The sequence below is a fragment of the Miscanthus floridulus genome, chromosome 6 (assembly GCF_019320115.1).
Source record: "Miscanthus floridulus cultivar M001 chromosome 6, ASM1932011v1, whole genome shotgun sequence".
Taxonomy (NCBI): domain Eukaryota; kingdom Viridiplantae; phylum Streptophyta; class Magnoliopsida; order Poales; family Poaceae; genus Miscanthus; species Miscanthus floridulus.
The window spans coordinates 140,214,057-140,228,101 of NC_089585.1; the positions used below are offsets into that span (position 1 = coordinate 140,214,057).

A 14,045-nucleotide genomic window follows, 5' to 3' on the forward strand; every position below is an offset into this window, starting at 1 on the left:
ATGGCCATATCATAATGATCCTTCCCCATAATGGTCCGATGATGATTCGAGTCTGCTTCCTGATCTGATAATTAGAATTGATCGTCTCCTTACCACTTTGATCTGTGTGCTTATCAGACTATATCAACTGCATTCTTTTGCAGGCAGCAGTGCCGTGTAATAATTGAATACAACTACTGACTACTGTCTAACGGACACTAAACTGATTCTGTAGAAGTGAAGTGGGATGCAACACTATTGGTCTGTATGTAATCGGGTCAGGCCAACAGGCAAAAACTAAATTCGTCGCCGTTGGCTGTCCATCAGGTTCAGGCCGAACCCATTCCACGCACACAAATAATCATGCATTGTATGTTTTTAGGCTACATGATCGACGCCGCTCAAAGGGTATACCAAGGGAGGAGAGCGCTCCAGCAGGTGGCGGGGCGGCAGAGGGTAGACATAGAGTACGTAGAAATGATCGAACTCTTCGAAGTCTACCCACCTGGTTTTGCCTATCGGCCATTGGTTGTCCAACACCTCAATCTGGAGCTTCTTCCCTCTCTTGCTGTACCGGTACGCATAGCAGACCAGCGCGTGCATGCCGAAACGACGCGGATCCATCTTGATGAGCATCTCCCGATCCTCGCGGCGGCAGCCCGGGATGCTGAAGAGGGACCCGATGCATGGGCCCCGCTGAAAGATGAGGCGTGCCGCTGTCTGATGCGTGAGGAACTCGTCGTGGCTGTAGCACGTCCAGTCGGCGAGCGGGAGCAAGAATGGCGCCGGTGGTGGAGCGTTTGTGGTGCGAGCACCGCCGAGCTGCTTCAGCTTCGTCAGCATCCGGTCCATGTAGGCGCCCTGCCCCGGACCCCACGTCCTCCGGAACTTGCCGGTGTAGCTGTTCCAGTATACATCGCGGAGGCAGGCTACACGAAGCTTCCGGGGCGATGCAGCTCTGCACGGAAATGTTCCTCGCCCGTACTTCTGCTCGAACCTGAGGCGGTGCTGTGCCTCCAGGCAGACCGTGGCGGCGACCAGTGCGCACGTATCTGTACGATCATATCCACGACCGCATATCGAGCTTGTTGTACCGTACCGGCCGTATAAAACTTACCAGGTACGATCTGCGGCATCGGCGATCCCAGTACGTGCTCCCAGCTAAATTCTTGGGGCACGGGCACGTCGTCCACCCAATCCTCCTCGTCACCGTGCCGGCACGCGGCGATGATCGGCGGGCGCACCAACTCCTCGCCGGCGTCGTCGTCGCCGAACCCGACCTCCGACTCCGAGAGAAACCTCACGTGCCCGAGCAACTCGCCGGTGTCGTCCCGGAGCTCCAAGAACACATCGGCGGGGTGGACGAAGGCGACGCAGTTGACGACGTAGGTGCTCTCCGAGTCGCCTTCCCCGTAGCAGACGACGATGCGGTTCATACCCGTCTCCGTCGTCTCCTCGCCGGCGTCCCTGAGCTCCAAGAACACATCGGCGGGGTAGAGGAAGCCGACGAAGTTGCTCTCCTCGTCTTCTTCCCCGTAGCCTACGACGTCTCGGTTCATACCGGTCTTCGTGTGGCTGTGCCGCGGCGGCGTGGCGGACTCGGCAGCGCTTCTTGGTTTTCTTGGCAATCCATCGCTCGGCAGCATTATGTCCGTCCGAAGGTGAAGGTGAGCATCGGAAGGATGGGGGAGGACGACGAGGTAGACGCAGTGGAGCGGGCGCAGAGCTCCCAAGCCGTCCCCCTGGCCGTCGCCGTCGACGCCGACGACGTACGACTCGCCGTCCCCATAGCCCTGGTGGTCGTCGCAGTCGCACATCTCAATCACAGCCATTTCTCGTCTTCGTCGCGGCTCTGCAGATGCACGGCCTGGAGGAGGTCCGCCTTGCCGGCTTGGTGCGGCGTCGTGTGCGTTTCTTGCTCCTCGTTCCGAGGAGACGAGGAGGGGAAAACCGGAGAGGAGAGAGAGAGCGGGCGGGCGGGATGGCGAGGCTTAAATAATTTCAGGGGAGGGGAGCGCTGACGGGGCGCAGGTGGTTGACAGGTGGGCCCCGTCAGTCAGCCTCGTGTACAGAGAGGGCTGACCGTGGGCCCTACGACGCCGTCTCTCTGTCCTCGCCGAGGGTCTACTGCTCCTGCTGCCACCACCGCTCGCTTCCTCCTCCCCTGCGGCAGCGGCGGCCTGGCGGGCACCGCCTCGCAGTCGCCGCCTCTTTCCGGTGGCATCATGCGCTCCAATGCCCGGTGGCATCATCCCCTGCAATGCCTCCTCTCCGTGTGCCATGCGGCCATGCCCTCGCCGCGCCGGTGATTCACTCCGCTCCGCTCCGCCTCTCTGTCGGGCCCTGATGGCTCCGCTCCGTTCGACCCCTGCGCCCCTCGATGAACAGCACGTCAGCGTCACCCGGCTGCCCGCGCCTTGACGGCCGCCTCCACTAAAACCTCCTGCTACATCCGTAGTCGGCCTCGTCTTTCAGGTGCGGCCGCCTACCCGTGTATGCGAATTTGGGTGATGAATTTTGGTAGTATTTTTTGGCAAGTAAGTCTTCTGCTGGTTGACGCTACCCGTGTATGCGAATTTGGTTGCCCTCCCCTTCTTTTGTATATGACGACGGTTTCCATGAACTTGGGGGAAAAGGTATAAATACAACTTCTTTGATCGGTTCATCCTAATGCAGATATTATCTTCAGATGATTACCTGGAAAATAACACCTGATTGAATCCTGATTGGCATCAACTTGTGATTGAATAGATCTAATGAACCATAATTTCGCCTTAACAATTTTATCGAAAACTTTGCATTGTGTTTGAAGGTTTATTGTTTCATATGCACAATATCGATTTGATGTTAACATTTGACTAAACCATGCTTTTATTATTAGGATGGGGTTGTTCTTGGGGCAGGCACAAGGGCAAGTGAGGGAGTTTTTTGAGGGGGGGGGGGGGGGGGGGGGGGGCGCTATAGTTGCTGATAAGAACTGTGAGAAGATTCACTTTTTGGCACCAAACATATATTGCTAGATGATCACAACAGTAAAATCTTGATGCCCTTTTCAAACTCTCATTTCTTCCGTTGAATTCCTTACTGACATTTGCCTCTTTTACTTCAGACATGCTCAGCTCCCAGCTACAGCTGCACCGTTATGCAACGGGCCATGAATCAAGAGTCATAACTGCTCTTACACTGTTGAAATCACACCTCTTCAGGTGAGCTCCTCTCACAGTCACATGTACAATTTTCTTGTCATTGTGTCAATATCTGACCCGCTTATGCCATTATGTTAGGTATCAGGGCCATGTCAGTGCTAACCTTGTTCTTGGTGGAGTGGATTGTACATTAGTATTGTCATGGGCTCATGGCAGCATGATAGGCCGGCGCTCCTCCTTCCGTTCTTCACCAAGCTCCAAGCACCAGCTCGGGTAGGGACTGCAGCCCTGCTTTTCTTTGATTCTCTCCCCTTCTGCAGCATAGATTTAGAGGTTTTTTACTTGTTTACTTGTAGTGTCAATACTAAGTGAACTAGATGAAGCAAGTTGCTGCTTTGATAGTTGTTTGCTGGTTATGAGCACCTGTTGTGGACTTGTGGCCAGGTTAATATGAAAGTTGACCATCTTCGTCTTTGGTCAGGAACTTTGGCTCAGGCTCGAAAGTTTGATGTTGGCCAAGAGGCTTACTGCTCATGAAGCTATGGTAAGTGTCTGCAAAAGTTTAGTGGAATAGAGATGTAGCTGGACTGAAAAAAAAATTAATGCCACTTATATGTTTTGTGTCCAAGAAATTGTGTAGTGTTAACAATGTCCGCTGATGCTCCAAGTTAAGGATCTGAACTTTTAGTACTGGTTTTTTAGTGTTAGCTGTATATGGTTTGACATAGTACTATAATGGTAGAATTAGTTCAGATATCCATCTCTTTGGAGCGACTTGGTGGTTGCGCCAAGGTCGGCCTCGCCATGACCCATGAGCTTGCGACGTCCCTATCGCCACTGTCACAACCATCCACGACGTCCTCCACTTCCCAGTGACCAGTACAGGCTTGCCAGCGCCGGGCATCCTCAAGCATGCATCCGACCTTCATGGACAACACCGAGTTCTGCTCCTGCGCTCCACCAATCCCCTTCCTGTTGTTTCCGCCATGGCAAGGGCCTCCTCATCTTTCCAAAGAAAACGCAGATACCGCGTGCCATACTTGCTGCTCCGTTCTTGCCGCCCGTGGACCAGGCCACTCGCCACACCTAAGTTGGTTTTGATACCTTGCTCCCTGCACTGCTAATGCTTGGTCTTTACGTGTTTGATGAAATGCCAGTTTAAGCTGATAAACTCATTGTGTCTTTTGTCAATATATGTTGTTAATTGCCTTTTTTTCATCTTCCGATGGTTGCACCTTTTCTATTAGACTAGCAGCATGGGGACATTTGAAAGAATTAATATCTGCTTCAAGAGAATTTTCAGCCAATAGTGATTGGATGCCTGGTGCAAGCGGTAGAGTCTTACCGCCTGTGACCGGAAGGTCCCGGGTTCGAGTCGCGGTCTCCTCGCATTGCACAGGCGAGGGTAAGGCTTGCCACTGACACCTTTCCCCAGACCCCGCACAGAGCGGGAGCTCTCTACACTGGGTACGCCCCTTTTTAGTGATTGGATGCCAATGCTAATGGTTCTTGACCAGTGCAACCTATCTGTCTAGCTTTGCATGCTTAATTTCCTATCTGAAGTGTACTTTTTTTACAAGGATCGCCTGTCTGCTGAAAATTTGGTAACCGAGTGAGCTTATGTAATTCCTATCTAATTATTTTAGTTTGACTTGAAGTATATTATGTTGCGATCCCTGGTTCAGACCTTTCAGTAACTCTTCCTCAAGTCATACTTGATGCACGTCCAACTGGGCTTCATTGCTCCAAAGTCCAAACTAAATCAAAACTGTTTAATTGCTTTGGATTTGGATAAATAATATATTATGACATGGTCTTTAAGTGAGCTAATAATTTTAATATGGCTATATTTCTTGCTGTTCGACCTTCTGCTTCTATATGTAGCAATCAGCAGTACATAAATTGTATGGTCCTGTTAGATTATTGACAGAGCTAAATAAATTAATTAGTTTATATGTGCCATATAAATCTGTTTGAAAGAATATTCACTTTTCCAGTTATGAGTTCTTCATCATTTATCTCTGAAAAAACATCTGACGATAAGCACAAGGTCAAATTTCAGTCCGTCCAACAGCACTCTGCGTGTATGTGATACATTAGGCCAACCTGTTAGTTAAAAAATGAATCAAATGTGATACATATCCCGTAGGCTCTACATAAAGGATTTGTCAACAGATATGTGATGGCTGAGATAACCTACTCGCACTTTTTTCTACCGGGATCATGTAGCCTGCTGCATGGGCCTGGATTACATGTCATTTCACCATTGATTCCTGCCTATATAATACATTGTTGTCTCTGATATTCTTAGACTGAAAGTGGCAAATGATTGTTTGCCTTTTTACAGTCCATCCTTATTGTTTGCTAGCGATTCAACCCCCATTCGCCATACCCAACCTAACCATGCTTCTACATCCCATTAAAGCTTACCTTTCCCTGTTTACTCTCGTGTATAGCAATATGATTGTCATCTTTGCATAATCTTTTTATTGCGCTAAGTAAAGGTTCTTCATTTTTCAGATGTTTGGGTGGCAAACTCCTACAGATCCGATTAATTTGTAGCTTCCCAGCCATCTCTGCTGGCTCCTGGGTGAAGAACAGTTCAGGTACTACTTATTTTCTGTTGTAATGATATTTATGCTATATTTTGTATGCTTTAGATATGAAGCATAAATAATAGGTTTCTTAAATGTTTACATTGCTGTTTTTGGTGGTGGTGTTCTTGGTAGATCCGAGAAACTAATTATTTAGCACAAGGACAATATCTTCTGTTTTTTCATCATTAGCCAATCTAAATCCTTTACCTATGTGCAAAATTGATATGGATGTATAAAATAAACATGCAGGCAATTCTGCGACATATTAATTGAGCTGTGCAAGTTCATTTAGTCAGGCTTACACTGAAGTGATAAAGTTTGGCAAACAGAGCACGATTGTCTAATGGCATTCATGATTATCAGATAATTGCCGCTTCATATTTTGGTATATGTCAGTGCTACGGCATGCCATGATCCTCAAATTAATCTATTCTGTGTGTACTGATACATACACAACCAAATATTTGATTGCCAACCTTCCCTCCCTGGACCCTGGTAGTACTTTAAAGTTGCCATTGAAGCATGGCATGTCAGAACTATAGGTAACTGGAATTATTTTACTTATTGCTGCCTTTTTACGTGTCAATTCAGTGCTTTCTACAACACATCAAGTGCAAGTGAATGCTTCCTCAAATCGTTTGTTTCCTTGATTTCAGGCGCCTTTGTTGTTGTTGCAGAAGACGTTCCTGCTAACAGTTGAATAATCAAGGATGGGCATGCTCACATATTGGCGGCTGTTGTTTCTTTGAATCCAAAAATCCAACAAAACAATCGAGAAGATATCGTTCACAGTTTCCAATCCAACAAAAGAACAGACAAGTTATAGCCAGTGTAGTTACTGATCAGTGTGTCTTCTTCATTGTAAAGATGAAGCACGAATGTGTTCTGTTCATGTAAGGTTACGTTTGCCTTAAAATGTAAATTCGTATTTGGCAATCCGCTGAGATGTTGTTGAATACATGGAGGAAAATGTCCCTGTTACGATACGGCTAGTATGAGCACTATGTTCCATCAACACACAATGTAATAATAATATAAAAAATATGCCAAACTTGGTTGTCAACACAGAGTATGATTCGATGGCAATTGGCAAGGCACGTGCTGACCGTTGTCCGCTAGAGTCTGGCAACACGTACGGAGTCGGTACAGATCGAATTAGCCGACTCGTTTTCAGGTCGGTCTTTCACCCAACTCCGATCCGACGCCACGCGATCACCTCGCATCGCAAGCAATCATATATATCTCGTGTAGTCGTGTTGTGTCCATACTAGCCGCCGCTGGTGAGGACGTACGTGATCGAGGTTCATCCGGAGCCGGAGGATCGATCGGATCGGAGAACCGCGCGCCCCACTCGTCCGTCGCCCGTCGCCATCACCCGAGCCGCCGATCGAGATGGTGCTGGCGCAGCTGGGAGAGAGCCTCGTCGGCGCGCTGGCGCGGATGGCCAAGGCGACGGTGGTGGACGACAAGGTGGTGCTGGACTGCCTCAACGACGTCTCGCGCGCGCTTCTGCAGGCCGATGTCCGCTTCGAGACGGTCCGGGCCGTGCAGGCCAGCATCAGGAGCGCCGTCAGCCTCCAGTCCCTCGCCGCCGGCACCGACAGGCGCCGCGCCATCAAGCATGCGGTCGTCGACGAGCTGCGCAGGATGCTGGACCCCGCGGCCGGGAGCGGGAAGCCGCCCTGCTTCGTCCCAAGGAAAGGGAGGAAGCCCGCCAGCGTGGTCATGTTCGTCGGCCTGCAGGGCTCCGGCAAGACCACCACCTGCGTCAAGTACGCGGACTACCACCGCCGGACGGGGTTCAGCCCCGCGCTGGTGTGCGCCGACACGTTCCGGGCCGGCGCCCTGGACCAGCTGAGGCAGAACGCGGCCAAGGCGGCCGGCATCCCTTTCTACGGATCCTACACGGAGTCAGACCCTGTGAGGGTCGCCGTCGAGGGCGTGGACAGGTTCAGGAACGACCAAGCTGCTGAGGGATGCGACCTCATCGTCGTCGACACGAGCGGGCGCCACAGCCAGGAGGCCGCTCTCCTGGAGGAGATGCGTCAGCTCGCGGAGGCCACGCGGCCGGACCTGGTGGTGCTCGTCATGGACGCCAGCATCGGCCAGGCCGCGTTCCACCAGGCGCTGGCGTTCAAGCAGAGCGTCGAGGTTGGCGCCGTCATCGTCACCAAGATGGACGGCCACGCCAAGGGCGGCGGCGCGCTCAGCGCGGTTGCAGCTACAAAAAGCCCCGTCATATTCATCGGCACCGGGGAGCATATCGCAGACCTGGAGGCCTTCGACGCCAGGTCCTTTGTGAGTCGTCTGCTAGGCATGGGATACTTGCCTGGCTTCATGGACAAGATCGAGGACGCCATGACGATGCCCATGCCTCCTGATCAAGGACAAAGACTGGAGCAGCTTCTGCACGAGCTGACGACGGTTGAAGGAGACAGCTTCACTTTCACTCTCAGGGCTCTGTACAGTCTGTTCCGGTTAGTGCAGAGCACGGGTCCTCTAAGGCATCTCGTCTCCTTCCTACCAGCTGGATTATTGGGAGACAAGGGGAAGCAGGAGGAGGAAGGGCAGCAGGCCAAGATCAAGAGGTACATGACGATGATGGACTCCATGAGTGCTGCAGAGCTTGATGGGGCCGACCCGATGAAGATGATGATGACGAAACAGCAGCAGTCACGGATGAACCGGGTCGCTCGGGGCTCCGGCAGGCCCGTCAGCCAAGTAGTGGAACTGCTGGAGGAGCACAAGCGAATGGCCAAAATGTTGAGCAAATTCGCGCCTGCCCACGTCAAGAGACAGAGACCTATCAATAAACATATAAAGCGTAGATTCAACACGTCTTGCTGAAACAAGACAAGCCCAGGAGCCCAGGAGGGGTGTTAATAGCCTAGTTGGAATTTAGAAGTTGTACTTTGTCTGTCAGAAATCAGATGTTGGTCCTCTTATTATCGTGTAAAAGGTGCCGACGGGTTTTGAGGTCGAAACTGAACTGTCCGATGAGACGTCGTTTGAAGAGTTCCAAAAGGCGTTTGCGCCACCGTTGTCGCCCTCGAAGAAGGAGGCAATGCGCGTGCTTTTCCCTAGTAGGCGGAGCTTGCGCGTGCCGGCCAAGAGTGCCGTGTAGGCCACTAGAGATCCTTGTCTTTGGTCGTGTAACAGTATGGCCGTATAGTCCTTTTTTTTTAATATTGCTGATTCCTTCATCGCACGGTCAATCTCGCCTTTGTCTTGCTAGTGAGATTGTGTCGATATGTAACGTTTAAACTCCTGACTTCTTAATGAAATACGGGCTAAACCCCGCTCGCGAAAAAAATAGTACCCTTGTGTGTAATCGGAATGGGTTGTCCATTACTGAAACGCAAAATCCCTACTTGGTTCTTTAGCTTGATTTTATTTTGTTCATTATTACTGGAGGTGTTTTGGGTAATCCTGTTCCAATTGCTGAAGTTATACTCTGCATCTGGTTACTGCATAGCTTACTCGGTATTGCGGATTCTTAGCTTTCAATTGCAGATTGCTGGGAAGCACAACTTCATGATCACGATTCTCTGTGTGCCATTAAAAAAGATCGCAATGTCCTATGTGCATCTGGAAAAGTTCAGCGGTCTTCAGCGTCACTACTCTAACTTTTTTGTGTCCTCCATGCCACTTCTGTCAGTTTGGGCTCTAACGCCGTCAAACTGCAGATGTGAAAAGACGAAAATACCTTTAAGTCTAAATATGTTATTAATTTTTTTAGCATCTTAATGACTTCAAATGAAAAAATTCAAAACTAGAAAGTTGTAGATCTCGTCGAGATCTATAATTTTTATATAAAAATTATTTTTATTTAATTCCGCAAAAAAAAAATGATTTTTCTAAGATATATTAATCATATCAAATCATTTTTTTTGCAGAATTAAATAAAAATATTTTTTATATAAAAATTATAGATCTCGACGAGATCTACAACTTTATAGTTTTGAGTTTTTTCATTTGAAGTCGTTAAGATGCTCAAAAAATTAATAACATATTTAGACTTAAGGGTATTTTTGTCTTTTCACACCTGCAGTTTGACGGCGTTAGAGCCTAAACTGATGGAAGTGACATGGAGGACACGAAAAAGTTAGAGTAGTGACGCTGAAAATGGCTGAACTTTTTCAAAGACACACAGAGTATTGCGATCTTTTTTAATGGCACACAGAGAATCCCCCGTGATCTTTGAAGGCCGCAAGTTTGCTGACATTGGGAACACAGTAACTATGCAATCTGATGGGTGAGAAAAAGGAATTATAAAATATTTATCTTTATTTTCCTTCCTTCTTATACGTTTGTGTGATATACTTGACTTTTTTTTACTTTGGTTCAGAGGTATATTCTGCATCTTAGACTATATATATATATATATATATATATATATATTATAGAGAGAGAGAGAAAAAACTACTACCCTGTAGCTAGCTACAAAATAACTTATTCTGTAACCACTTTGAATTACGATAATTACTATATTAATTTACGAGATTATAGTAACTCCTTACTAAGTGGTTTACTATAACGTTATGGTAAATATCCGTAGCCACCTCCATTTACGATAATTTTATATACTAATTTACGATAATGTCAATACATATTTACGATAGTTGGGTTACTATAACACATAAGGATATTTACCATAACGTTATAGTAAACCACTTAGTAAGGAAGGAGTTACTATAATCTCGTAAATTAATATAGTAATTATCGTAACTCAAAGTGGCTACAGAATAAGTTATTTTATAGCTAGCTACAGGATAGTAGTTATATATATATATATATATATATATATATATATATATATATATATATATATATATACAAGCCGGAGGTGGTTTCCCGAAGGAAACACCGTCCACGTCGCCCGAAATTCATGCAACCGTCCGATCTGCCGATCAACGGTCCAAAAAAAAGAAGCGGATTCCGTCGGAGGCAGCTTCTCCTGCTTTATCCGGCTTCTCAGCTGCTTCGTCTCGGCTTCCCTGGCTTCTCATCAGAATCCGGCCTGGCAAATATATACTTGGGCTTCCGCTTCTCGTTCCAGGTTCTTCTCCCAGCTTCCTCTCTCCCTCACCCGTCGGTCTCTCCCTCTCCCTCTCAATCTCCATGGCCTTCCTCTCTCCCTCACCCGTCGGTCTCTCCCTCTCCCTCTCCCTCTCAAACTCCACGCGGACAGGGGCGGCGACGACGCGGGCGGGCACGGCGGCTGCGGCCGGCCTCCTCCTCCTGTCCCTCTCCTCCTCTTCCCCTGGCCTCGCGCCGTGCCGGCCGTGCCCGCACCGCCCGCTCACGGAGCGAGGCGCTGCCAGGGCGCGGGCCTGTGGTGCCCGTCCCTGGCCACGGCGCGGCGCAAGCGGGCGAGCCGGTGGCCGCAGGCGTCGCTGCCCCTCGGTGATGCCTCCTCCCTCTGCTCTGTGTGTGCTCGACTGCTACAGGAAACCCTAGCTGTCCGTGCTGGAGGTCGCGAGCGCCCAGCGCCGACCCCACCCCTGGCGGTGGTGCCCTGCTTCCGCGTGGAGACGCTCGCCAATGACAGCAGCGGCGGCTACGTGGACGACGAGGTAAGCTCCCAGCTCTCCTCTCTCTTGCCCTCACTTTCTCTATCTTGATGAAGCTCACATCTCGCAGCATAGACCTTGTTTGCCCAAATATGCCTCCAAACTGGCCCAGGGAAAAAAGTTCTGGGAGTTTGGCTCTGTTTAGCACGAGCTAATGCCCGTCCTGTGCTATAAGAAACCCTATCTACCTGCCTGTCCTCATATCTTCGCAACGGTTCTTAATGACACAGTCGCATACAACAGGTCCGGCAATCTTACCAATCCTAGGTGGCCAATAATGTTGGTTATTCCTACTGACACATGATAGTAGTTCAAGGTTACTGAGAGTTGGAAATTTATCTGACCTTTTGATTCTGCTCCATGTCTTACCTATAGCTGCCAAATTGCTTTATGTTAACAGAAAATGATTATAGCACATTGTTTCTTTCCATATTTTGTTTCATATTATAGTATTCCTTGGAATTGTGGTATGGTCAGGCCTAAACGACTATACACATTTCCAACACATGCGTATTGGATTCCAAAAAAAACGTGCATATTAAGGTTTCTTAATGCATTTGAATGCTTTGTGGACTGGATACATCACCTGCGTATTTTTTTTCAGCAGGAAAATGCTACTAACATCCTCTATTATGTGTTGGCAGTGAAAGCACCGCCATGAAAATGAAAGGAGACTTTGCACAAATTATCTAACAAGGTCCCGCCAACAATTTTACTTGACATTCCAGACTTCAGGTGCTATCCTAAACCTAACATGGACTGCATTTTTTCAGTGTTGCTCTTCCTCAGTTTAGAGGTGAATGAGTATTAAAGAGTTCTGAAATTCGTTTCAGCATTTTTTTAAGCATTTTTCATAATTTTGATTCATTTGCAAATGACTCATAGGACACCTAGACCTTCAAATGTATAGGCAGTACCATGTGGAAGAAACAGGAAGCGGTTTAATGTGTAGAGAGCACCTGCATTTTAAACGAAGCTTTGCCAAGTGTCTAATTTTCTTTTTATAACCTAGCATGGAGGTTCTTGTCTGTGTTGGCCTGCCTCAGCTTTCAAAGTAGATGAGTTTTAGGAGTTCTGAGATTCTTTTCAGCATTTTGTTAAACATATTTCCCCTTAGTTCTTCAATCCAAATATTGAAGACTCATAGCCTTTTTATAGTAGGCCTTGAATTCAAACTCTGCCTCTCAAATGCATAATGGCACATACAAAAAAAACCTGTGTTCTTGCTTTGTCATCAGATAGGTTGAAAAACCAAGCTGTTAAGATATATCCCCCCCCGCCCCGCCAAGCATAGTAGATACGCAGCAGTCACTCCAGCCTATTGTACTCTAGCACAAAAAACTTGATGAACTGAACAATATGGACCTATTTTGATTTTCCGGTATGCATTCTACCTGAATACATGTGATGCCACCTGTTTAGTCTATTTTAGGTTTTTGGCTCGGTTGTTCTACGCATCGCAAATTAAGTTACAGTTGGACTGCTGCAACCAAGAAAACAGAGGTACCATGTTGTACCTCTGTTGTTTCATATCAAGTCAGTACCGATGATACTGCCTATTTGGCCTAACAGGGTTTCTGAATAGATCTGGTATACACATTGGGATGGCTTGGTTTCATTAGAACATGGATATATAATTTCATTTGCCTTCAGTGCTGCGGTTTGGTTGTACTAAACAGCCTCCCTTTAAACGAACAATTTTGCTAAAATTCTATATGCATCTCGCTTTCCTAGAATAGATGAAACTGCAATGCTGGACCTGCAACAATCTTACTTTTTATCAAATATATATGTCCAGTTTTAGTTCAATACAATGAAGTATCCATTTAGAGTTGGCCATTTGGATATGGTTGTGCTTAATTAGCAACAGCCCTTAGTGTTTGTTGGAGTACAGTGTCGTACTCTGGCCTTTATGCTTTTAGTTTGTGGTTTACTGTAAAGCCAACTTAGATAAGGTGTGTTGCACTCTAAGGTTACGAACAAGGGAAAGGCACGGATAATTTTTGAATCCATATGAGCCCATGGTCGACGTTATTTTGTGGTGCAAATGCTAACAATTTGCGTATTTAACGGCTCTCCTTTGACGATTGATAATTGTGTTCCAGTCCCTGTTGCTCGTGTTCAGAGAGGCCGCCTACATAGAGCCTCATATACCGTGCTTCCTAAGGACGCGGATCTACAAGCTATGTTTTTGGGCACGCTTTACCTTTTCGATAAAATGAAAACAGAGATAGCTGTACATGGTGTCCTTATATATGAAATTGGGAAAGTATAAACTACTACTATTTGATTCTAATTTTTTTTCAGATTAGTCTGGAGTCATAGGATGAAACAGTTAATTATTTGTCACCCGCGTTTATGTAATAACAGAAAAATATTTATGTATTCTACCACACACCAATAATAGTATTATGCAATAAAACTATTGATCCCACCTAATTGGGAGTACAATCCTACGGAAACTCATAGTCATATGAAGATTTTCTTTGCACTACTTTCAGGTACATCCCTCAAATCATGTGTCAGGTTGTTGTTCTGAGATACTAAACCAGAGGTGGATGAGGGATTGGAGCCAGGTGTTTAGTTTGCTTCCTTTCTTGGCTTCATTTAGGTTCACATGCATTCTGGTTGTACAGCAATGCCAGGCAAGAAACTTGCCTCCCAGCTAGCAGTAACGTGGATACCATGCTCTTCTGGTTGCACAGAGGTTGCCTATCACCTCTGCATTTCAAGAAGGTAAAGTGTTCTTA

The 14,045-nt window shown here is 47.4% G+C and overlaps 1 protein-coding gene and 1 long non-coding RNA gene across 3 annotated transcripts; both read left to right on the top strand.

Moving 5' to 3' along the window:
• Positions 1-2,006: 2,006 nt before the first annotated feature.
• Positions 2,007-6,468, top strand: LOC136459918 (uncharacterized). 2 transcript variants are annotated; one of them, XR_010760280.1, is made up of 6 exons: positions 2,007-2,454; positions 3,089-3,185; positions 3,264-3,398; positions 3,607-3,669; positions 5,646-5,731; positions 6,379-6,468. It is a non-coding gene; the product is annotated as an uncharacterized lncRNA (long non-coding RNA). The 2 variants fall into 2 exon arrangements; XR_010760279.1 differs by lacking the exons at positions 5,646-5,731; positions 6,379-6,468 and having other exon boundaries at positions 3,607-4,017.
• A 509-nt stretch (positions 6,469-6,977) lies between these two features.
• LOC136459919 (signal recognition particle subunit SRP54 2-like) lies at positions 6,978-8,692 on the top strand. Its single transcript, XM_066459767.1, has one exon. The coding sequence runs from the start codon at positions 7,115-7,117 to the stop codon at positions 8,567-8,569; it is 1,455 nt and encodes a 484-aa protein (XP_066315864.1). The 5' UTR covers positions 6,978-7,114; the 3' UTR covers positions 8,570-8,692.
• Positions 8,693-14,045: the final 5,353 nt, after the last annotated feature.